This window comes from Carettochelys insculpta, chromosome 11 (genome assembly GCF_033958435.1).
Source record: "Carettochelys insculpta isolate YL-2023 chromosome 11, ASM3395843v1, whole genome shotgun sequence".
NCBI classification, from domain to species: Eukaryota; Metazoa; Chordata; order Testudines; family Carettochelyidae; genus Carettochelys; species Carettochelys insculpta.
The window spans coordinates 4,788,103-4,813,749 of NC_134147.1; the positions used below are offsets into that span (position 1 = coordinate 4,788,103).

Consider the following 25,647-nt stretch of genomic DNA (forward strand, 5'->3'; position numbering starts at 1 on the left):
TTATTAAAAAAAGATTAATTTTAGCCCCCTGGCTCTTATTCTTCAGGTGATGGTATGGAAAACTAACTTTGATGCTGCTGATTATGGAGATGTATTGAAAACTCAGAAGTATGCCACTAATGTAACAGGATCTCTTCACAATCCGGTAGGTCGGGCCACCTTACATTTTATAATATAGATTATTGTTGACGTTTTGACTTCCCTAGTTCACTTACTTTGACCAGGCTCTTCAATCTTGGTGGGTCTCAATCTTTTGGCATGGTTGCTTGCCTCAGAAGCTCACAGCAGCCCTCCGTTTAGGCATTTGCTCTGTGTTGTCAGCTTGCAAGTTTCGGTGGCCCCTCCAAGTGGTCCACGGAGGGACAAATCCCTTTACCAATACCAGTCCTGTTCCCTGTTCTGAAATAGGGAGAGGATGTTGGGTAGAACCCAGACCCACCCTCTTATCCAGATTCTAGCCCAGAGCCCTGTGAAACTGGCTGCCTGAAAACATTTTCGGTAACAGCCACATGACAGCTACAATTCCTGGGCCACTTCCCCACAGCCTTCGCTAGCATCTTCCTTCCCCTCAGGTTCTTCTTTCTGGTACTTGCTTGGTCTTGATCCTCCCACGTCCTCCACCACACCTTTTCTCCTCAGCTCCTTGTATGCACTGAACCAACAGAAGAGGAGTGCTTTTTGCTCACCTTTACTCAGACTGGGGACTTTTTTGCTCAGTCTGGAGAGAGGAGCATGGGTAAATAATGTTTCCAAGAAAGCAGCATGACAGCTGGGCAAGTCACTGCATTTCAAAAGTAGAAACCCAGTGGAAGTTGCATGTATTGGCGTGAAACATAGCTCGATGCAGCCTGAAGTTTTAATAAGAGGGAGGCCTAGTGACAGGAAAACTTCAGAAAAATATTACACTGTTGCACCATGTGGGAGGAACTGGGCATGATGTTCAGCCACCCTGTCTTCCAGACTAGCTGTTGCCCTCTTGGTTAAAAACACTCAGGGGCCTTTCCAGGCTAGCCCTACAGCTGGTCAAGCTGCATGGGAGTTACTAAGAGTGAAAATTAAGAAAAAAAGCCAACTGATGTGGTCTTGAGAATGGCTAGTCGATGAAAATCATTCAGGACTTCCATGCCACATCACTGTGATCCACAGTGCAATTTCTGCTGTACTGTGTGAATTGGTTAAAATATATTCTAGTGTTGCCAAGTGGATGACACGTAACTGAGTCTCGGCAGAAAAATGGACTTTAGGGTGAAAAGTTGGCCCCATTGAATTCAGTAGGAAAACCCTTTGACTACAGTGGGTACAGCATCACGCTCATGGTCTTGTCAGGGTTGTGACTATTCTTACTATGTACATAAGGATCCTACTGTGAACAGGTGAATTGCAACATGGTTATAAATATAGCGAAGAAAAAACCTACAAAAGTGGTTTCACAATGGATTTGCTGTCCGTAATCATATTGTGGAATTACCCTTTTTTGTTTCAAAATAAAAACATTTAAAACCTCCATTGTCCATATCCTGATACATATTTGGTGAGGAAGATATTTCATTTTAAAAATCCATAGCATTCTCTGTTGTAAGACAGATAAGAGGATGTTAAGCTTGTTTTTCCCTGTGAAGAGCCCAAGTGCAGATTAAAATGCCATACATTGTCTTGCTTTAACATTGATGTGAAATAGTCTGGGAAGCATAGCAGGTATTGCTGTTGAAAAGATTCTGGAGGTGGTTTGATTTACGATTTTAAATGTTGTATATAGCGTGAACATGGAGCCCTAGTATGTTCAGCCTTCTTTATATGTACGGGCTGTGCTTTGTCTCGCACAAGCTAGAGTGGTTTAAAGACAAAATATTTCTGTAGATAAACATTATGATTTTGAGAGGTTATAATTTCCTTCCCTCATTCTTGTGCTGAATCAAACTCTCAAAAATATATGAAATCAAACGTTAAAACTGCAGTTTTTGGTTTTTTTTCTTGCAAAGGGCCTTTGATTTTCTGATTAAGAACAAGAACTCTGCCCACTAGGCTATGTCTACACTAAGGTGATCGGTAGACAGTCTGTTGACAGATCATGGCCAGACTGCCAAGTGGATCGAAGAACAATCTGCTCTGTTGACAGAGAGGCTGGACTGCCCAGCCACTCTCTCGACAGAACAGCCTACCAGAAGCACAGCAGAGAGGGCTGCCCAGAGTCTCAGAAGTCATTTGTTGAAAGAGGGCCTCCCCAGAGCATCCACTCAGCTTTTTTTGTGAACAGATTCTGCCGAGAAAGGCGTTTTGCCTTGTGGGGGAGCGGCAGAATGCTGTGGACAGAAGTATTTGTGTTCTGTTGATTTACTGTCAACAGAACACCTTGGGAATGTGGATGCTCCGCAGGTTTTGTTGAAAAAACTATCTAGTGTAGACACAGTCTAGAAAGGGAAGCTGTTTAATCTTTTTCCACCTGTGCCTCATGGCTGTACTGTAAACTCTCGAGATATGTGCAATCAAATTGCACATCTTGGGTTAACACGACTGCCGCCCCTGATGGGAGCAGGAAGCAATAGCAGGGAAGACGTTCCTGTCAGGGGCAGCAGCCTGACTCTTGCCACCCTGACGAGCGGTTTCCTGCTCCTGTCAGTGGTGGTACCCGCTGCTGTTAAGGGCGGCAGCCTGACTCGTGACTGCCGCCCTGACAGGAAACGGCTGCTGTCAGGGGGAGCAGCTGCGAGTCAGGCTGCTGCCCTTGACAGGAGTGGGTTTCTGGTCTCCGGAGTGGCGGAGAGCTGGGAACCAGGCGGCAGCATGGCTCCCCTCTGCTTGTGGAGCTGGGAAACTGAGCAGGGCTAAACTCAGCATTTCAGGTGTGTACTCTAGGGTATATTTTGCATCTGAGGTTTGGTTGCTCAGGGCAAGCACTCTTTCCATTCTTTTGTCCACCTCTTTCCACAGCTGCCTGGCTAGTGGACAGTCCTGTAGCATTTGCATCAGACTGCCTTTTTCTTTACTGCAGTGCCAACAAATATCAGAAGACAAGGCTCCATCTTGTATAATTCTTGTGGCGTCCAATACATTTTCAGTTGTAACCTGAGACCTGCAGAAACGTTTTCCACATTCTGTAATATGCTCTGCCACCAAGATGATTTTAAGGACTGTCAGAACTTCCCTTCCCAAGCTCTCTTTCACAACTCCAGACCAATGGAGGTTCCCTTTCTTAATAAACAGCAACGAAGGGTCCTGTGGCACCTTACAGACTAACAAAACTTTTCTGTTAGTCTATAAGGTGCCACAGGACCCTTCGTTGCTGTTACAGATCCAGACTAACACGGCTACCCCTCCGATACTTTCTTAATAAAGCGTTCATAGTGGGCAGGAGTCTTGTGGAGTTTATAAAGTATTTCCAAAGTTCCCAGTAACTCTGGGGCCTCTGAAAGTGCGAGGCATCTGGAACAAATTGATGCTTTATCAGTTGTTTTAGCTGCAAGGGTTGCCATTCCACTGATATTGGCAGGTTGTGTAATTTGCTTATGGCAGTGGCTCTCCGCCTTTCCTGACTTACATTTCAGTGTATATAGAGCAGTATAAACAAGTCAGTTTATGAAGTTTTAGTTTGCACTGACTTCTCTAGTGTTTGTTGTGTAGACTGTTGTAAAACTACACAAATATCTAGATGAGTGGGTGTACCCATGGGAGACATCTGCATATTCCTGGTTTAGAAATACTAGCTTAATTATTAGTCATGGATGATAGCTATGCATCTTTTCTAACTGGCAAATCCTTAGGATGTCTGCTCAATCAGTTCTTCCTCCTCCTAATTTGAGGGGCTGGGTTACCCCAGAGAGATGGTTTTGCATAATGGTGAGGATGAAATTGGTACCCATTAGCTAGGATAACCCAGAGTCTTAATGCAAACAACTACAGTAGACCCCTTATTTCCATCCATTGGACAAAAGAGGAATGTGGTGGACTCCCAGAGGGAATTAGATGCATCAATGTCCATTCAGTTTCCACTCATGAGAGTATATTGGGGAATCAATTCTGGACTCAATACAGATTGAACCTCTCTAATCCGGAACACCTGTCATCTGGGAGCATCCGCAATCCTGCATGACTTTAGTTAGCCAGACGAACGCTTATAGGAGGAGTGGCCATGTTTTCTGTGGTCCCATAAAGTTGGTTTGCAGCCATGAGTCCTGGCTTTGTGTTCTTCGCTGTTTTTATTTAGCTGTAATTTACCCCTACATGGCTACGTCTACACTAGCCCCAAACTTTGAAATGGCCACGCAAATGGCCATTTCGAAGTTTACTAATGAAGCGCTGAAATGCATATTCAGTGCTTCATTAGCATGCGGGCGGCCGCGGCACTTCGAAATTGATGCGCCTCGCTGCTGTGCGGCTCATCCCGACGGGGCTACTTTTCAAAAGGACCCTGCCTACTTCAAAGTCCCCTTATTCCCATGAGCTGATGTTGTGTCACTGGCTCTATGAGAAAAAACATGATCTAAATTTATGTGCTCTAGAACATTGTTTCTAGGTACCTTTATACCCAAGGTACTTGATTACATCAATTTGCCTGTGAAAATTGAATTGAAAAAAAGCCCAACTACATGATGGTTTCCATTTTTCCCAATTGAGTAAATACTACGTACTGCTCTGCATTTTTGAATTAGTAAAAGGAGAGGTGGAATAATGGTTTCTGGTTTGAATATATAGGAAAGAGTTTACACTGATTTTATGTTCTATGGAACCAATTGTATGTCATGAGTATCCAGATGGGTCCATATAGCTAGTGCCAGGTGCCCAAGAGCCTAATCAAAAAGTAATGGAAGTTACAGGTACCCTTGCAAAGTGTCATGGAGGAGATTAAGATGTGTGATTTGTATAAACTTCCTAAATCTCAGTCAACCTGTTTCATGGCTGTTCTCTGGTCTGACACTCAGAGTGCACAAGCTGGGGGCCCACAAGGGACCTTAAAAATATTTTGCCTCTATGACCTTCTTCTTAACAGCTTCCCAAGGTCACAGATTCTCTGACCCTGGAAGGTAACTGCCACTACCCAAGTGAGAAAACCCCAATGTAAATCCCAAGAAGACTTACTTGAGATGTCTCCTTGAGAGGCAATCCCAAGCTCTTCACCCTCTCTCAGGAGAAAACATGGTGTGGGGAAAGAAGGGGAGGTGTAGGAAATTAAGCTGCAGTCTGATGGCTGACCTTTCAGTTTTAGGCATGCATAAACAGAGAATCAGACACAAGGAATCAAAGTGTTGCCTTAAAATAAAGGTGATTTATTAACAAAATGTATTCTCGATAAAGCATACTTGATTGCTAGGTGTTACAGAGCAGCTAAAAATTGTGTAGATTAAAGCACAGAGAATTACCTCCATGGGATTCAGTTTAAAAGTTACAGTGTATGGGGATGCATCAGTCATCCCTGAGAAGTCCCACATCAAACCCAAAATAAAAAATAACCTGATCATGTCTGACTAAACATTTCCTTTCTACTTACATACCTGTATGCCCCGGTCTCTTTAAGGCCTAGATATTTACTGAATTCCTTAAGTCTGTCCAGGCTTAAACATCTGTGTCTCTCCTCCAGCCAAACAAAAGAGACTCCTCAGCAGGTAAGTGCTTCAATTCAAAAAATATCCCCCTTTCTCTTCCCATTGGCTCACCTGGCTGCTTGCCAATGGAGAACTTGCTGTTTCTGGGTTTAGCCCTTTACAGGCATTCATTCATGACAACCTGTTTTATTTTACTCCCAGTGTAGCATTTGGTAGCATTTTCTCCTTTTCCCCATTTGTGCTGTGGTCTGTCACATTGCTGAATGTAACATTCATTCCATTATCCAGTCATTCTTTATGTAAGTGAATTCTTCCTGAATTGCTCATGTGTCAGATGTGTTTTTCTGCTCTGACCTCTTAGTTACTAATTTGAAAACCATCTCCTAATTTTGGTTTGGGCTCCTACTTCCCTTTTAGCATGTTTCCCCTCTTTGTTGTCATGTGCCCTTCTTTTCATGTAGCTTCATGGAGCTAGAACGCCTATTAACAGATAATGCCCTGCACAGTCAGCTATGCATATATACTGTACCATGCCCATCACAAAAACAGGTAAATAACCCGTTGTATTCTACAGGAATAGCCAAAAACACTACCTTGAATAGCAGTGATAGAACAACATTTCATTACTGTAGAATGGCGCCGTGGGAGTCTTATCCCCTTCCTATGGTGGTGTGCCACTTAATGGATGACAGTCTACTACCGCTATTTTTTGCCCTGTTAGCTCACTGCAGTGGATCTCAAGGCTCCAGCCCTGCTGACTTCAAGTGTCAGCGTGATGTCACATGATGGAATTTTTGTTTCTTCTTCGAGTATGTTTCCCTGAACTTTATGCTCTGGAGTGGCTGAAACTCAAAAAAATTCAGCCTGAAGCAGGCAGACACCATTGATAAATTCAACACAAATGATTTAAATTTGACAATATTGATTACAAGCAGCTGAGAACACAAGTCTGATAATAGAAAGCGTCAGGCAATTGTAACGGTAGATATCAATTCTGTGTCACCTATAATAGGAGTAGTCTTGTTTTCAGTAGATTTTTATCTCAGCTGCTTTATTTTTTTTATAAAAAAAAGTACATCTTCAAAATGTGCATGCGTTCAAGGGAACAAAGACCTCTAAAAATTGTGTACCGCACTGGAACGTCTGTCACTGTATTCGCCAATAACGATGCAATGCATGGCAGACCTTGTATTGTAATACTTAGATGTTTTGCAGGTAGTTTTAATGTACTACAGTTGTCCCTTGAGTTATGTGAAGGTTGCGTTCCCACATACCCTCACACAACTCAGATTTCACATAAATCAGGGCAGAGGGGGCATGGTGGCTTTATTTCCCTGGAGGAACACACGTTCTGCAGATGAGAAAACGGCAGGAGCACCCGGAGCTCCTTTTGAAAGGTAAGTCCTGAGGTTGGTGGGACAGTTAGGGCGGGTTAAGCCTGGCAGGGGGTTGGGGCCATGAGACGACGCAGTGGAGCTAAGCCTGGGGTGGGTTAGGGCTGCAGGGGGATGGAGGGGTAGAGTGGGGCCAGAGCTGCCCGTGCGTGTGTGGGAGGAGAGGCGGTGAGCTGGTCAGCTCCTGCAGATCTCTTATCTGTGTTTTAAATTGTAGTGTCTGACCAGCTGTAATGCTTAAAGAGCCATTGCCAGATTTTAGCGAAGTCACATTATGAAAATCTCATGGTTTCACTTTCCAAGGTTTTTATTTCCCATCCTTGCAGATTAATATGGAGAAACTTCTAACTGAATAAAAAAAATGCATAATGGATGTTCATACTTGGGTGCATGGTTTCTGCAGATGTCATTAGAGGATTGCAAGCTGAGTTCTTAAGCTTCCATGGGGATTAAATAGTACAAGGCTAGGTTTCAGGGAATGGCTAGACATTGAATTGATAGTGCAATCATTAACAAAACAAACCATCTCTTAGATTGTTGGAAGGTGGGTCATGTTACTACCCAAAAGCATTACAGAAACGTAAGCTATATGCTTTCAAGCTTCAGGTCTTTGTGCTCATCTTTGGCTGAGGGAGCTGATGCACATGACAGGTTAAGATTTTCAGTGCTGTTATTTGGACTTCTTTGCATTCTTTTACCCAGCCTTAAGGCACTGACATGCCACAGCAGATGCAGCCTTTAGTCATAAAGTGCTGAAGGCACTTGCTCCTTTACAATCTTTTCCTTTTCATATTCCATTTTCTAGAAAAGGAGGCTATGAGGCAGATCCCAACAGTTCCAGAGTCCTGTATCAGAGTTACAGGATGGAAAATATTTACATGAGATATGTGTCTGAGTCACTTAGCCTAGAGCTTCCATATTGCCAAGATCTCTGATCTCTATTCTTTTAGAGAATATGACCACTAGTGCATGTGCCTCAAACTTTGCAGCAGCATCAGCCTTCTTGATGTAGACAAGACACAGTCAGTATTCCGTATAATTTTGTCGTCCACCCCCCACCCCTCTGCCCTTAATGGAGTGAATTTTCTTCTGAGCAGCACTGTGAAGGTAATGAGCTCCACATCACCTTCATATAGATGTTCAGGACAAAAACCATGTGGTGGGAGTGGGGTCAAGGGTTTCTGAGTGTGGAGGGGACTCAAGGTTGGGGTGAAGAAATGTGAGGTTCTGGCTGTCGGTGCAGGCTCTTGTATGAGGCTGGGGCTGAAGACTCAGGGCTGTAACAGAGGGTTGTAGGGAGCAACGGCTCTGGCTGGAGGTGCAGGCTCTAGGGTGGGATTGGGTGTGAGGGTTTTGGGAAACAGGAGGGAGCTCAAGATGGGTCTGGGGGTTAAGACTTGAGCTTACCTCACCAGCTTCCTGCTGGAGGCCATTGAGGAAGGACTTCCCCCACCAGCTGGGGCTGGCCCCCTTAACTCCCTTTTGCCCTTACCCACCTCTGCCAGCCCCAGCAGTCAGGACTGGGGGAGAGGTTTCTCTCTCTGCTGCAGACCCGAGGCCCTGCCCTGAGCTGAATGGGAAGCTACATGACCACGCAAGTTAGGGAGAACTTAAGACATGATTAAAGGAAAGAACCAGATGCATCTTGGATGTTGGAAAGGTGGGCTTGTGCAAACAGAACTGATACATTATCTTGAAATATCCTTCCAGTCTTTTGTGCACTTTTAGTTTTTGGAGCCAATTAAAACGACAGATCTTTTCACACACGCACTCCTCTCTTGAAACTGTTGCATTTATGCTTGCTGTGTTGACTGTTTTAAGACGGCTGCTAAAAAATTTATGCTCTTTCTTTGAGCTTTAGCATTCTCATAGTCTTCTCTGACCTCAAATTGTTTACTCCCCTTTTTCCACCTTGTCTCCCCAAGGCCAGAGATGGCCTCCATCCATGTTTGCTTTCGAAGATTCATTGAGTGATTTGTTTTACCCATTGTGAATTTTAATAGGTATGAACAGCCAAGTCTGAGACAGTTGTTTTCCTTGAGCCTGTGTTCTGCTTTGGCAAGATATTTTTGCAGAAATCCAAATGTGAATGATTACACTTTTATTTGTCTCCTGTAGCAGTGAATAGATTTATTCTTCAGCTGAAGTCTGGCACCTATTGAGCGTTCAGCCTGTTGGAAAATAAAGCAAGTCACGACAAGGCATTATTGTAGAGGGGAACATTACCTTTATTTCAGGAGTGCCATTTCAGGCTAATTAATGGAAATTTGCCCTCTTATGCTGCTGCTTTATGTGGGCTTATTTTAATATTTCAGGCATAATTCAAAGAGAGGCAGAAGGAAATTTGCTACCCCCCCAATCATTATGTGATTTCAGCTTTAGACAGTGATGGATGGTATAAATGATTTAGTCTTTAGCTTATTATAGAACCTTAGACTTTATGCTTATTTGAAGTTTAGTTAAAAGTGAAAGAAATACCAAATGTAAATGTTACTTCTGTAATTTTCTTATTCATTACAAAGGATTTAATGTCACTAGTAAATAAAATGAGATACTGAATGTAAATCAAAGCAGCATCTAATGTGCTCCTTTATTGAACGGTCAGTGATGTGCATGCTGCTTCCTTTCGTTGGGCTTATGTTATCTGTTTTTTAAGAGCACCCAGTTACACATACATCTAAGAACATGTGTATGTAAGCATGTAACACATAGGTGTGGTGTTAGCAATTCCTTATGATGCTATCCTTGAATTATCTTGAGTTTTTTATAAAACAGTACTCTTTTGGTAGAGGTCCTTTGGACTATCTCCCCTGTTCGCATTCCTCTAGGGCCTAGTACAGAATTCATGTCTTAAGCAAAGAAATGCAGTTGGCTGTTATCCAATATAGCGAGAACGTCTGAAGTGAATTTCTCATGTGAATTCTGCCTCTAGTGTCTCTCTTCCATAAGGGTAGTGGAGACTTTTTTTTTTTCTCTTAAAGGAACAACTGATACTTGAAATTCCACCTTCCGAAAGAATTATCCTTCCAAGGGGCATCAGGTGCCATCCCTCTGTAAATTGCACACCTGGTCAATACCTTTGCTAGTTAAAAAAAACTTTATGTAAACAAAGTCATAAGTCATTGAATTGTAACATTGGAGGGGACCACAAAGGTCTTTTCGTCGAATCCCTGCAAAGATACAGGATTTGTTGCAACTAAACTGTATGAGACAGCTGGCTACGCAGCTTCCTTTTAGAAACCTCAAGTGAAAATGCTTTCACAGCCACTTTGTGTACTCTTCTTGACAAATTCATACAGTTTTTGTCAGATTTTGTGATCACCATGGTAATTTAAGTAGTTCAGAGTGTTACTGAAGTGGAAAAGGACCTGGAAACTGTGGGTAATATTTCATCCTAAAAAAATATCTTCCTGTCATTTAACTTTCCATAGCAAGACCATGGATTTAGTTCTTCCATTGTTTGCATTTGTTATCCTGTCATTTGTGTCTCAGCCTGCATTAAATTCTGATGCCAAAACATCTGTGTTAAGGAGGTAAGGAGACTCTAGTGTTTATAAATAACGTGAGGTGTATAGTTTTTCTTTCCAAAAATCAAATGGAGTCGTAGTTGACTCTCAGTCCTGTGGTCATCTACTAGATATACTTTCCTGCCTGGAAAATACCACAGACTGCTACTTTCTTCCAGTTTTGGCATGGAAGCAAGGAAAATATGGCTCAGAAAATGTGAGCATAATAACTGTTGCATGGATACCATGGAATTTTGGCACAAAATACAAACCAAATGGAATGCCTGGGTGCCATGGAAATTGGTCACTCTGAAGAGACCTTCCAAGAATTCAGTTGTTTTTCTTGGTGCTTCTAGATGTTCCCTTTAAATGCGTACTAGTAGCAGTTGTCTCTAAATCTACAAAGTGACATTTGGTAAAGATAAAACACAGCTAAGTCGAATAAGGTGAGACAAAGTTAAGGAAAAGGGCAGGGTAAACAGGAGGGAAAGAGAGAGGAAAAAGAAGCTTGTGATAGTCATGGCTGTCTGTAGAAAAGAGGAACTGCTGCAGTTATTTTCAACAACAACAAAAGACAGTGTTTGATAGGAAGAGATTAAGGGAATGGGAGCTGTGCGCTCGCATGTCTTATACAGAAATCTAAATTTTTACTCTACAAATACTTCCCTCCTTGTTCCTGAATTCTTTGTTTTAAGTTGACTATTGAAATACACATGGTAAGTTCTCTAGCCAGCCATTAGCTGTCTTCCTCAACAGCATTTTATTTTGTTCCTTACTTAGCAAAGCTCGGTGGTGATGTCTTTTGACTGGAAATACCCCCAATTTGTCAGTGCCTAGGTCAATCCGTGTAGGAAGGTGCATTAGACTGCTGAGCAATGGTGTCTTTTGAGTTTAAAGGTACTTGATTCATTGAAATTCAGCTGTTCATCTTCCCATGTAGTCATGGGCTGCTGGAATGAACACTCCATGGTTTACAAAAAAACAGGCGGTGTTGATGTAGATGAGCCGTGTATTAACGTTTAACTCGGTGCCAGCAAAAGGAAAAAAAAAGGATTCTTTTTGAGATCACTTTGGATAAAGATGATGGGTGCAGGTGTGGGCTGTCCAATCTGTTCTGCATTTCAGTACCATGTGAAAGTATACCTGAAATGAAAATGTGTGCGGTGCTTCAGGGGTAAGCTCTACTTTTAGAGAATCAAAAACTTGATTGTGTGCTAGAATGAGGGTTGACTGTAGAGATGAGTTGTGGTGGTGTATCTGAGTTTTCCTCCAAGTTAGCATAACTTGTATTTTCTTATCTACAGATGCAAATATATGCTGATTGGTGAAATCTTGGGAAAAGTGAGCATTCTGGAGATTCAGATGCTAACTAACACAGACTTGACTGAAGCATAAGTGGGACTGTATTGTTAGACTGTGGTCCCCCTTGCTCAATATCCTGTCTCTACTAATGACTTGTATCAGACTTCTGGAGAATGTACATGTTACGGCAACTTTTAGAATGATCTGTGCATGGCTTACTGTAGTCAGGGTGATGCCAAACCTCTGAGCGTGAGTTTGCACCCTGAGTGTCTTAGCTAGTAGAAGCCAGTGATGGATTGACTCTTTGCCTCCACCAACTTACTCAGTTCTTTTTTGAACCCAGTTATATTTTTGGCCATTTCAACATCATGTGGCAATGATTTCTCCAGGTTAGTTGTGAATTGTGTGGAAAAAGGTACTTCCTCTTATTTGTATTAAACTTTATGCCTATTAACTTCATCTTGTGATCCTGGTTTTTATTTTTTGTATTGTGTGAGAAGGTAAATGACACTTCTCTAGCTTTTTCCACACCAATCAAATTTTCTAGGTCTTTCACATCCCATCTTAGTTGTTTCCTTTCTAAGCTGCAAAGCCCTCTTATGTTAAATCTTTTCTCTCATATGGAAGCTCTTCCATACCCCTTGATTATCTTTGTTGCCCTTTTTCTTAGCTCGTGCTCAGCTCATTGTATCCTTTTTCAGATTCAGCAATCGGAACTGGTTATAGTATGCAGGGTGTGACCCCCTCATGGATTTATGAGCAATTTTATTTTCCATCTTATTTTCTGTCTGTTCCTAATAGTTTCTATTAGTGGCCTTTTTGACCACTGCTGCATGTTGAGCAGAAGTTTTCAGAGAACGATCTGTTGTGACACCAAGCTCTTTCTTGGGTGGTAGCAGCTAAGTTAGACCTCTTTATTCTTCTTTGAGTGCTTGCTCATATGCATTACACAATAGGGGTGTGTGCTCATTATGTCCACTGGTGCCAGAAATTTTACCCTTAGCCGTACCCATAGAGCGGAACCTCCAGTGAGCCTTGGAGTGGTGTTTGTGTGGCTCAGTGTGAGGTGCTCTTCCACCACCATCAGTTCCTTCTTCCAGCCAGTGACAGTACAATGGGACAGCTTCACTCCATGTGTCTCAAGTAACTTTCTCCCCTTCTGATTGTTTTTCCTTTGTAGTTGGTTCCTGCTCATACTCTGAGTTATCTGGTCTCCTTTGGGACTTTTGCCCAGACCAGGATGTGACCTGATCTTTGGGATCAAGTCTTGACACCTGCAAATGGCACATGCCACTCAGTGACCCATGCAGGAATTGCTTTTGCTGCCTGTGTAAAGCCCACATCAGTGACAGGTGCAAGATTTGTACATCCTTTAAGCGAAGGAACAAAAAGGAGCAGGATGTTCAGCTTCACGTCTTCCCTTATGGAGTCAGTCTGGACTCCAACACCCATGCACGAATTGGATTTGGCACTGAGGCCACTGCCCTGTGATACCATCTGCCAGCCACGCTTCCTATCTGGCTCCAGCAAAGAAGCTGAAAAGGACAGCAAGGGGTTCTGTGTCCCCATCTTGGAAACAGCGAGATAAAGTGGCAGACAGGCATAGACTCATGATGAGCAGCTCTCCTTTTCCCTTTGTATTCGTGAGGCCTGGCTCAGGTTGAGCGGAATATCCCCAAGCCACACTCGGGTGCTGCCCAAGCTGGAGCCTCTTCAGGCCACACGAAAGATTAGGACTGCCAGTGCTAGCCACCCAGTCCTCTGTGATTCCCCATTCTAGGGGCAAGTGTACGCTTGGTGCAGCTGAGTCCCATCATGACGGAACTGAACTCCATCAAGGGAAGGGTCCAGATGCTTCTCCCTGGCACGCAACCGTCAGGTGTTAGGCCAAGGCAAACCAGCTCTGCTAATGCCTCTTAGTTTGTTGGGCTTGGGGCTCAGGCACAGGGGCTTGCAGCATGGCTCTCTCGCACAGGAGTGCAGACCTTTAGGGGCATGTGCCACTTGCCAAGAACAGGAACACTGGTACCAAAGGTTACTGAGTCCTTGGTAGTACCAAGGCACCAGTTTGTGTAAATGGCACAGCTCCCGTCCCCTCAGCTGTCGGCTTGAAACAGGCAACCAGCCCACTCTGCCTGGAGATCCAGGTCATAGCTGTGGCACTGCTTGCAAATTGCTTGGCATAAATCACTGCAGATCCACTGACAGCAGCTGTTTCAGGGACAGCTGGGCTCAGAGGGAGTCCAGGTCCTCAGCACCAGACTACCGGTACTGACCTTGATGTGACTATACCAGCGCTCTGTTTCTGGTTAGTGGGCAGTGGCACTGGACTAGCCTTTCCTTGTGGGGCCTCCTGGGGCCATGGTGCTGTAGCTGGTACGCCATTCTTAATTTTTTGGTACTCTTTCTGTGAACAGAGCCGGGTAAGTTGATTGTAGAAAAGTTGATTCTAGCTATGCAATTGCCATAGCTAGAATTGCACATCTAAAATTGACTTTAATATATAGTATAGGCTTGGCCTTAGACAATGAAATTCAGCACTGCTATTTTGTTGCCCATTCACCCAGTTTGGTGAGATCTGTCTGTAAATGCTCAGTCTGCTTTTGAATGGGTGTACACAGGTAGAATTCTAGTGTAATTGTTCAGATAATGGTGTTTTGCATCAACTAAGCAGGGAGGCACAAGAGAACCTCAGGAGGTGCAGTGCCCAGGAACTGATGATGTTTACTTTATGTTGAAGCTAACCAGAATTTCCACTGGATGTCACTGTTTACTCTCCATAGATACAGTTAAAATAACATTTTACCTGCAGTGAAAATGGCCCTGAAAGTGATGTAAATATCTTTTGTTTGACTTGCATAATGACATCTCAGACATGACAATCTCTACTACCTAGTTTTTCCATTATTTCTGTTTTATTTCAATTAAGCTGTGATGTTACTGGATTTTTAAAATAATTATGAAACCATTTCTGTGATCAGTGTTCTACGTTTGCACCAAATCTTGTGCCAGTTGTGCCAAGTGAGGTGTCTAATGAAAGCTGGTAATGCCCTGAATCTGGTTATGCCACTTGTGCATCTGTGACATATTTGTATGTAAAGTTTATAGATCTTGGCTTTGTGCTTGCATTACAAATATTTTACTGCTGAGATTCACAATAGGAGGTGCAGTCTCCTCACAGCCAGGATGGGGTGGACAAAGAGTCAGATGTCAGATACGCATCCTGGGAATTTGGGACTTGTCATCTGGGATGCAGCTAATGGCAGAGTGCCACAACAGACGACCTGAGCAGATGACACTCCAGTGCCTAGGGAAGAAGAGAGGAGTTTTTCCCTCCACGTGCCAAGCTATAAGATGGCCCTGGCAGTGACCATCTTTGTTCTCCGTCCTCATGAACTAAGCCGTTATGGACTGGGGCCCATTCTGCAGACTGATGTATTTTCAGAGACTCTCAAAGTGGCATATACCATCCACTGTATCCTGCATCAATAGCTTTAATTGATATATGTAATATACCACTTCATATTTTCTTTCTCACCCTATTCTTTCTTTCTTCATTAATAAACCTTTAGATTTTAGATCGTAAAGGTTTGGCACAGTGTGCTGTTTGGGTAAAATCTAAGTATACATTGACCTGGGAATGAGACTGGACCCTTTGGGGCCTGGAAGAATCTGTGTGGATTTGGTGAAATAGGTTTTAATAACTTCTCACCTGAGTGGAGGAGGATTAGTGGTTGGGCATTAGGAGCAGCTGGAGAATCTGTGGGTGTGCTTGTGTAGCTTCTGGCTGGCCAGTGAGGCTGATAAGGTTACTTTTGTGGCTGGCTTGGTTTGACTGACTGAAAAGGAAACCTCAGCCTGGGCTGTAAGTGGCCCAGTTTTAAGTAGTTTGCCCAGGACTGGTTCCCTCAGCTTGACTCAGGATCCCCCATAATATACAGTAAGCCATCAAACATAGTCTCATACTTTTGATATCCGACTATCCATTGTTTAAAGATCTGTCAACTGGTTTCTTTCTGAATTAATTTTATTTTTAAAAATTCCAGAGTTTTATAAAGCACCCTTTAAGTAGTTGACTACTGCCTTTTTGTGAATTTGTTTTCCGTCATTGTTTTGAAGAGTTTAAGTTCCCCTTTTAGCATTTCACTGTATGTCAAGCAAGGCAGAAAGTTAGTCAGGGAGACATAGTGAAACAGACTAGAGGCAAAGTGTTGCCAAATGGATAAAATGGGCTGCCAAAAACCAAAACAAAACACAACAAGACCCCCCCCCCCAAAAAAAAAAATAGAAAAGCCTTTGTCTCCTGCTTAAACCTATTTTAATCTTTGGGTATTAATTGTAACAACAGTCAGTATAAAGATGTCAGGTAGAAATGTGATTTAAGTTGATGTTGCCCATTTTTAATATTACTGTTCCAGAATCATCATATAATCTTATGTAATTGCTTATCAATTTGTATTTCCTACTAGTTTAGATATTGGAAAGTTGACCTGTCCAAGACCCAAAAGTATGGTAGCTGAGTAGAAATTTCTCTAGTTAGAAAAAAATTAATAAAAAGTTTGACTACGAAAACTTTTGGAATGAAGGCTGATTTATTTCTTTTTGTCTTCATGGCCCCACGAACAGTTACTGTGCTTTTCAAGTGAGTGCTATAACTAAATCATTTTTTCCTTTTCTCACTAAACTATATTGTGTTCAAAAACTGCTTATCCATTCTCCTTTTAATGCAGCTGCTTCTTGCTATATAGTCAATGGCTAATAAGCAAAGGTAGTAATAAGATATTTAATGGCACATACATTTGCTCCATTGTGCTGAATAAACTGTTTGCTTGAATTAATGATAAAATAGATGAAACCTCCAAAGCAGTGTGGTTGTTCTTAGTGTCCTCCTTCAGTATTTATCTGGCATGTTACCTTACAATTCAGTTGTAAGGGAGTTCTGGAGTCTTTGTGTAATCATGACACTTGACGGTGCTGAAATAATTGTGAAGCTGGTACCTCTTTCATACTTTTGATCGCATGCATTATTTTTGCAGTATTTTCTCTTCATCTGCTTGAAGAATGGGCTCTTGAACATACTTTTACTCTCATTGTAGTCACCAGCTTGCCACATGCCCTCTGCCTCTATGAAAAATGAGAGAACTGCTGCTTTTCAAATGCACCGTAAATGGAACAAAAATAGCTCCATGACAAAATGGAAAAGTGTTGTTACGTGTATTTTCCTCTTCTTTCAGTTGGGAACAAAATTCTATCAGGGCATATTCCTGCTTCCAATATCTCAGGCCCAAATCAGTGGTAGGTACAGAAAAGTTTGCAGGCACGTGAACATCTCCCTGAAAACAAAAGGCAAACCAGAGAACTCCTGCAAGCTCTCCTGAGACCCCACAATAATATTTGTCATTGGAGGACATAGTAACAAGATAATGCTAGTTTAGTTCCCAAATATGCTGAAGCAATCTGTTGTCGTACTTCTGCTGAGCCCAAAGGGCTGGTATTTGTTTCAGGAAGAACTGGCACAGTTCTGCAGAACAGGCTCTTTCCCATCTATTTATTTTGCAGCCAAGGAGAAATTTCTTCATTTTAAGGAAATAGTAATAACGTGTCTACTTTTTTCCCCTAAGTGGGGAACAAAAGAAATCTGAGGCCCCATTCAGATTCAGTATATTTTAGAACTACTCTACCCAGCCTTTGCCCTGCAAAGTCCTGGTTCTGTTTCTTATACAGGCAAAACTCTAACTTCACTTTTAGGATATTTTGGGCAATGATGTCATTAACAGGCTTCTGAGTCTCATCTGTCCCATTTTAATCCAAATCCAAATCCAAAATCTAAAGGTTCTGTCAGAATCTGACCAACATGGAAATCTGGATGATGCATTCACTTACCCCAGAAACAGAAAAGTGATGTGTTTTCATTTGGGAGAGAAGCTCACATAGACGAATGATGTTGCCACCTAAAAGTTGAGGCAGTGGGCTTGTAAACCTTTACTTTTTGACTGTCTCAAGAGATGTAGAAAAGCATTTATAAGTGCTTTTTACAGGATTATTAAATCTTGATCCGTTTTTAAAGCTGTCACTTTCTTGTTAGTTTGAAGGTAGAGGGACACTAGTGTATCAGTACAATTATTTTTCTACTTGAGCTAGTCAGCTGCTTCTAATGGATTCTGACATGAAAGACTGTAAACATTGTGAACTTTTTGTGTAACATTAGTTGTGCTTGAAACTCAGATACGCAGGAATGGGTATGGAATAACTATACACCAGTCAATCAAAATATGAAATCAGTTTGATTAATCACAGAAGAATATTCTTGCGGGTGGGGGTTTATGCTGATCACCTCCTGGGTACATCAGTTTTTTTTTTTCTTTTTAAAAAGTAAATGGAGACAAATTGCAGTTCTGTCAGGTTTCCTTTAGAGTTAATTAGCTTTTGCTAGAGCAAATTTATGTTCGTAAGCTGTCACTGTTTGGACTGCAATCCTTACGGGTTAAACAAATGGAACAAATCTAATATGCATGTTTCTACAATTCTCTGTAGGGCTGTGGATCCCATCAGTGTTTCCTCTAATCTTTTTCATCAAGGGTGTGGATTTTTTCATCCATGTGCAGAATAAATTTTTTTGTGTACCAAGATGTGCAAATGTGCCTATCGTCAGAAATGAAAAAAACTAGCAGTAGCTGCTCTGCAGATCACCTGGGCAGCATTTGAATCTCTCCTGAGCAGCCGCGCAAGAGCACAGCTTACTGGGAATACTGGTTCCCATTCTTCCCAACAACCTCTTTGCTGAAAATAAAACATGTTAACAAATGACATTCTGACTTTTAACGTATTTGATTTGATTCATGGACTTCAGTGGAGCTCTGTACGGACAGAACGTGACACCAGTGGGCTTTTCCAGGGTAGGATCAGGGCCTTACTTTGTGTTGGGCAGCAGCTGGAAGGAATGGAGCACACTAAGCAATGCTTTGTTCCTAACACAAAGGTGGTGTTATGCTTTTCTGACTTCAGGAGCTAGGTGATAGAGGACTCACGGGGACTGTTAAGGGGGCAGAGTTGTTGATTTTAAATATATATTTCTATTTCAGTTAGGGTAAAAACTTGACCTATTCTTAAAATTACAGCATTGTTCAACGAATTCAAGTGACTCACATCAAGAAGAGCTGTAAGAGAATAAACAACGTTACTCAGAGAAACAGTTTATTAATACTGTGCTCAGGAGTGAAGAAGGCAAGGAGTCATTAGCCGCGTTCTAACTAGAGAGGGCCCTGAGTAGCAGTGATTCGGTTGTGGATTTCTAGCTCTCCAGAGTCTGAGCACCTGATTCTCTGGCTAACATGTTTTGCAGTTATTTCCACTAGTTCCAAGCAGGCGTAAGATGCTAATATTCTAATTTGGTGTTAGTGACTCTGCAAAGTAAGGGGAGGATCCACTTCTGGGGATGTTGGGGTCTAGTTTAGCTTCAAGGCCATGTCAAATTCTGATAACTTACTTAAAGTGCAGGGTGGAACTCCCTGGTCCAGCACCCTTGGGACCTGACCTGTCCCAAATGACAGAATTTGCTGCACCAGGGAGGTCCCCTGCTTCTCCCCCTTCCTGCCTCTGACCAGCTCTCTGACCACCAGCCCTAGGCCGCTGCATACCAGCCTTGGGGCTCTCTGGACCAGGAACATCTGTGGGGCCTGCTGATGGCAGGATGAGGGATGAAGCGGGCAATTGTCCTTTGGCCCCTTTTGAATTGCTGTGGCAGTGCTGCTGCATGCAGCTGCTGGCAGTGGGGCAGCAGCGGGGCTTGGGCAGCCCTGAGGGCTGAGTACCCTAGGCTCTTCCTCCTTGGCCCTTGCCCTTCTGGGTCACAGAGCCCTGCCTCCTCCTGCCCCGCTGCCCCCTTTCATCTTGCTCCAGGGCCTGTGGTACCTATTGGCACTGCTTTTGTTGGACCAGAGACTCCCAGAGGTTCAACCTCTGGTAAGTATTTGAACATTCAGCATCATTCATTCTGGCTGTTCATTTTTTAGGTTACAAAAAACAGCTCTCAGTTTGTTTAGTTAACACCGGTTCATTTATATCCAAAAGGCAGATAAAGTTTTGGAGCTCATTTTGCATAAAAGATCTCCTTTTCAGGAGGACGCTTCAGCAAAGAATGTAGTGGAATTCTTGAGGTTGCGTGACAAAACCAGCAGAGATTTGAGACTTTATTTAAAGTTGGCTTTTTTCCCCCGTAGCCTCAGTGAGGCAAGAGAGCTGGTCTAAACAAAATTCAAACAAGTGAATTGAAATTATGTGTGTTTAATTTCTGTGCGCATTGGAACATTTTTGCTTAATATTACATGCTTTTGGTGTGGTTAACTGTAGAAAACAAGTTCAATGTAGCCCATCGGTGTGAGAAGAAAGCCTGTTGTTGCTGGTATTGTTGCTATAAACCTCTGTGATTTTTTTTTTTTTTAGTGTTGGACTAAACCTGTCAGAGATGTTCATCGCCATGGTAACTGGTACATTCTTACTTGCAACGATATCTTTATGATCATGTTTGTGTGTGCGCAAAAGTACACAAATTGTCTCCTTGATTGCGTGCTCTCTCCAGGTGCGCTTGGTGCTCCTGTAGCACCTTCCATCCAAGCAGGCAATAGCTCGTCCCAAACTTTAAGAACTTGAAAAATTCATTGCTTCCATGAGGTGCAGATGTTATCACTATACTCCAGAGGTTACTTTGCCCGAGTCATCCAAGCCCAGGGCAGCACTCCTGATTTGTAGCTGTGTGCTGTTGTCTCAACACCTTCATTCCCTTTTCATAGCACAGATCCAGTTTCCCAGGACGGACCATGCTCCACTGCAGCCTATCCTTGAGGCAGAAATACTTTGGTTGCTTGTACTGACAAATAGTGTTTCTTTGTTTTTCCTAGCAATCAGAAATGGATTGTGGTGATCCTCCTAAGCAAAACAAAACCCACGAATCTGCCAGGAACCAGCATCAGCAAGAGGAGGAGACAAGCCTTGCAGACACCCTGGAGCATATTGTGGGGCAGTTAGATGTTCTTACTCAGGTATGAAGTGCTTTATAGACTCATGGCAAGAGGTCCCCTGCCAGCAAATGAAATGCAGGCTGTTTGAAATAGATCCCTAAGGTAAAAATGTAAATACTCCTAATATTCTTCTGTTTGTCAGAAGCTTATTGGTAAATCTCTTTGCAGAATGTCTGTCTGATTTCTGCATTATCTCAAAAATGGTTACAATATCCTTAAAATCTTGGGGGCTTTTTGTAAGTATTGGCAGGGCATGAAGAAGACTACACTCTACAAAACCTGTAACTCACTACAATCCCACCCCCATCTACTAACTATGATCTTGCTGCAGAGTAAAAAACAAACTGCTACTGAGTTCAATACTCAAGGTATAGGTATTGTTCCACAACCCACTAACTTCAGTCAGAGCAGAGTTAGGCCAGTGCTAATGGCTTTTCAAAATCTCACCTTATAGTTCATCCACTAGTTTGAAGCCAATCTGCACTTTTCCTTAGAGTTTGTTTTAATTCTCATCAGCGAATAATGGGTGTTGGGGGGTGGGGTGGAGAGGGGGTGTAGCAGAAGAATCTAAAACCAGTTCTAGATTATTCTGTTAAAATGTTTATTGGCAGTAACCTTTTGTAGCAATTAATTCTTGATCCTTCATATAAGTCTTTTAAAAGCACTTTAAAATTTAAATTTGCAATGGCTACAAACAGTGTTCTCTCTAATTCTTTCCATCCATGGGTGTAACAAGCTTTGTTACGTGTACCAAAGCATGTATAAATGTGCATCACCAATAGAAACCCAGGTTGCCTGCCGTGGGGAGTCTGCTAATCAGCTGGGCGGCACCTGCATCTCTCCTGAGCGGCCACCCAAGCACTCTGCTTACAGGGAGCTCTGGTTGCAAATTGGATACTAAAATTATGACTGCTTCCTGTGAATTCACAAATGTGTATGTTTACAGACTCTAAAGTAAATGTCTCTGTAGCCGTGTCTACACGTGCACGCTACTTCGAAGTAGCGGCACTAACTTCGAAATAGCGCCCGTCATGGCTACACGCGCTGGGCGCTATTTCGAAGTTAACTTCGACGTTAGGCGGCGAGACGTCGAAGTCGCTAACCCCATGAGGGGATAGGAATAGCGCCCTACTTCGACGTTCAACGTCGAAGTAGGGACCTTGTAGTCGTTGCGCGTCCCGCAACTTCGAAATAGCGGGGTCCGCCATGGCAGCCATCAGCTGAGGGGTTGAGAGATGCTCTCTCTCCAGCCCCTGCGGGGCTCTATGGTCACCGTGGGCAGCAGCCCTTAGCCCAGGGCTTCTGGCTGCTGCTGCGGCAGCTGGGGATCCAGGCTGCAGGCACAGGGTCTGAAACCAGTTGTCGGCTCTGTGTATCTTGTGTTGTTTAGTGCAACTGTGTCTGGGAGGGGCCCTTTAAGGGAGCGGCTTGCTGTTGAGTCCGCCCTGTGACCCTGTCTGCAGCTGTGCCTGGCACCCTTATTTCAATGTGTGCTACTTTGGCATGTAGACGTTCCCTCGCAGCGCCTATTTCGATGTGGTGCCGCGCAGCGTCGAAGTTGAACATCGACGTTGCCAGCCCTGGAGCACGTGTAGACGTTATTCATCGAAATAGCCTATTTCGATGTTGCTACATCGAAATAAGCTATTTCGATGTTGGCTTCACGTGTAGATGTAGCCTGTGTCTGTTAAATTGTCCTCCTCCTCCACAGGCGTGTGAGCCTGTGTGGCTCATTGTAGGGATCTAACAGCTGATTTAGCAGCATGCTGTTGTCCTGAAATTAAGGAAATCTATGAGTTCAATTTCATTCATATTGTTTAAAATGGCCAGCAGGTTCTACACATATGGTGTGTCTACACTAGGAACTAACTTCGATGTTAACTTCGAAGTTAGGCACTACTTCAAAGTAGCCAGCAGAGAGTCTACACACATTTTCCCATACTTTGAAGTTAACTTCAAAATAAGGGAGCCCAACTTTGAAGTCCGTGCTCCATTCCCTGGAATGGATTAATGCCCTATTTTGAGTGTTTAACTTTGAAGTAGGGTGTGTGTAGATGCTCAACTTCAAAGTTATTTTCATAGTGCAGACACAGCCATAGTGTTCTGTAGTTGTGGGAGTGTATCGCTATCTTTCCTTACGAGAAGTAACTTTGTGGTTCCAGATCCTTGGCCAGTGTAGCTTCAATGTCTCTGCCTCTGCTCAACTCCTACTTCTCCCAAACTTTCCTTCCCTTGTACTTCAAATTCTGCGATGTTCCCCAACAGCATCTGTCCTGTTTCTCCCTACCGGGCATCTCCCAAGAACATGTCATCTGTGTCCCACCACAGCTCTGTCCTCTCTCTCTCTCTTCCCCCCCACACCCCTTTTAGTTAAAGCACTAACTTGTCTCAAATGCATGACTCCTGCCTCCACTAATTGCACACACCTCTTTAACTTGAACCGCAATGTTTTACTGGTGGGGAGCGGGGAACCTTAACACACCTCTTATTTACAGAGAGGAAGCCATGCTAGTCTATACACTATCAAAACAAAAAGCAGTCAAGTAACACTTTAAAGACTAGCAAAATAGTTTATTGGGTGAGCTTTCGTGGGACAGACCCACTTCTTCAGACCATAGCCAGACCAGAACAGACTCAATATTTAAGGCACAGAGAACCAAAAACAGTAAGCAAGGAGGACAAATCAGAAAAAGATAATCAAAGTGAGGAAATCGGAGAGTGGAGGGGTGGGGTGGGAGGTCAAGAATTAGATTAAGCCAAGTATGCAGACGAGCCCCTATAGTGACTCAGAAAGTTCCCATCCTGCTTTAAACCATGTGTTAGTGTGCTGAATTTGAATGTAAAAGCCAGCTCAGCTGCTTCCCTTTGAAGAACGGTGTGAAAATTCTTTTTCAGTAACACACATACCTTTAGGTCATTAATAGAATGTCCCATTCTGTTAAAATGTTGACGAACTGGTTTGTGGATCTGGAGTGTTTTGATGTCTGTTTTGTGCCCATTAACCCTTTGTCTAAGGGAGTTAGAAGTCTGTCCAATATACAAAGCATCTGGGCATTGTTGGCACATGATGGCATTTATGATGTTAGTTGAGGAGCATGAGAAAGTGCCCGTGATTCTGAGAGTAACCTGGTTAGGTCCAGTGATGGTATTTCCAGAGAAGATATGTGGACAAAGCTGGCAGTGGGCTTTGTTGCAGGGAAAGGTTCCAGGCCTGGTATTCCTGGGGTATAGACTGTGGCTGTTAGTGAGGATCCTCATAAGGTTGGGAAGTTGTCTGTAGGAGAGAACAGGCATGTCACCCAGGGCCTTCTGGAGTGTAGCATCCTGATTAAGGATAGGTTGTAGGTCATTAATAATTCGTTGCAGTGGTCTGAGTTGGGGGCTGTAGGTGATGACCAGTGGTGTTCTGTTCTTGGCTTTTTTGGGCTGATCTTGGAGTAGCTGGTCTCTGGGTGTTAGTCTGGCCCTGTCGATTTGTTTTTTTACTTCTCCTCGTGGGTAATTCAGAAGGCCCTGGGTGACGTGCCTGTTCTCTCCTACAGACAACTTCCCAACCTTATGAGGATCCTCACTAACAGCCACAGTCTATACCCCAGGAATACCAGGCCTGGAACCTTTCCCTGCGACAAAGCCCACTGCCAGCTTTGTCCACATATCTTCTCTGGAAATACCACCACTGGACCTAACCAGTAACAGAGAGGAAGCTGTGCTAGTCTATACACTATCAAAACAAAAAGCAGTCAAGTAGCACTTCAAAGACTAGCAAAATAATTAGGTGAGCTTTCGTGGGACAGACCCACTTCTTCAGACCATAGCCAGACCAGAACAGACTCAATATTTAAGGCACAGAGAACCAAAAACAGTAAGCAAGGAGGACAAATCAGAAAAAGATAATCAAAGTGAGCAAATCGGAGAGTGGAGGGGTCGGGCGGGGGAGGTCAAGAATTAGATTAAGCCAAGTATGCAGACGAGCCCCTATAGTGACTCAGAAAGTTCCCATCCCGGTTTAAACCATGTGTTAATGTGCCAAATTTGAATATAAAAGCCAGCTCGGCTTAGACAAACTCCCTTAGACAAAGGGTCAGTGGGCGCAAAACAGACATCAAAACACTCCAGATCCACAAACCAGTTAGTCAACATTTTAATGGAATGGGGCATTCTGTCAATGACCTCAAGGTATGTGTGTTACTGAAGAAGAACTATCACACCGTTCTGGAAAGGGAAGCAGCCGAGCTGACTTTTATATTCAAATTCAGCACGTTAACACATGGTTTAAATCGTAGTGGGAACTTTGACTCACTATAGGGGCTCGTCTGCATACTTGGCTCAATCTAATTCTTGACCTTCCCCCCCCCACCCCTCCACTCTCCGATTTGCTCACCTTGATTATCTTTTTCTGATTTGTCCTCCTTGCTTACTGTTTTTGGTTCTCTGTGCCTTAAATATTGAGTCTGTTCTGGTCTGGCTATGGTCTGAAGAAGTGGGTCTGTCCCACGAAAGCTCACCTAATAAACTATTTTGCTAGTCTTTAAAGTGCTACTTGACTGCTTTCTCTTATTTACACTATTGTTTAAATAACACCCTTCTAAACATTACAAATACCATCTTCCTAAAATGATAAACAACTTAGCCGTGTCTACACGTGCATGCTATTTCGAAGTAGCGGCGCCAACTTCGAAATAGCGCCCGTCACGGCTACACGTGTTGGGCGCTATTTCGAAGTTGAAATCGACGTTAGGCGCCGAGATGTCGAAGTTGCTAACCCCATGAGGGGATGGGAATAGCGCCCTACTTTGACGTTCAGCATCGAAGTAGGGAACGTGTAGACGATCCGCGTCCCGCAACATCGAAATAGCGGGGTCCTCCATGGCGGCCATCGGCTGGGGGGGTT

At 43.3% G+C, this 25,647-nt stretch overlaps 1 protein-coding gene across 5 annotated transcripts in view; it reads left to right on the forward strand.

Moving 5' to 3' along the window:
• POC1A (POC1 centriolar protein A) overlaps positions 1–25,647 on the forward strand; it is a 137,003-nt gene that overhangs the window by 91,515 nt on the left and 19,841 nt on the right. For all 5 annotated transcript variants that reach the window (XM_075005711.1, XM_075005710.1, XM_075005709.1 and 2 more), the window contains 2 exons: positions 47–145; positions 20,637–20,777. In XM_075005711.1, the coding sequence (XP_074861812.1) occupies positions 47–145; positions 20,637–20,777 (240 nt within the window). The remainder of the gene's footprint in view (positions 1–46; positions 146–20,636; positions 20,778–25,647) is intronic.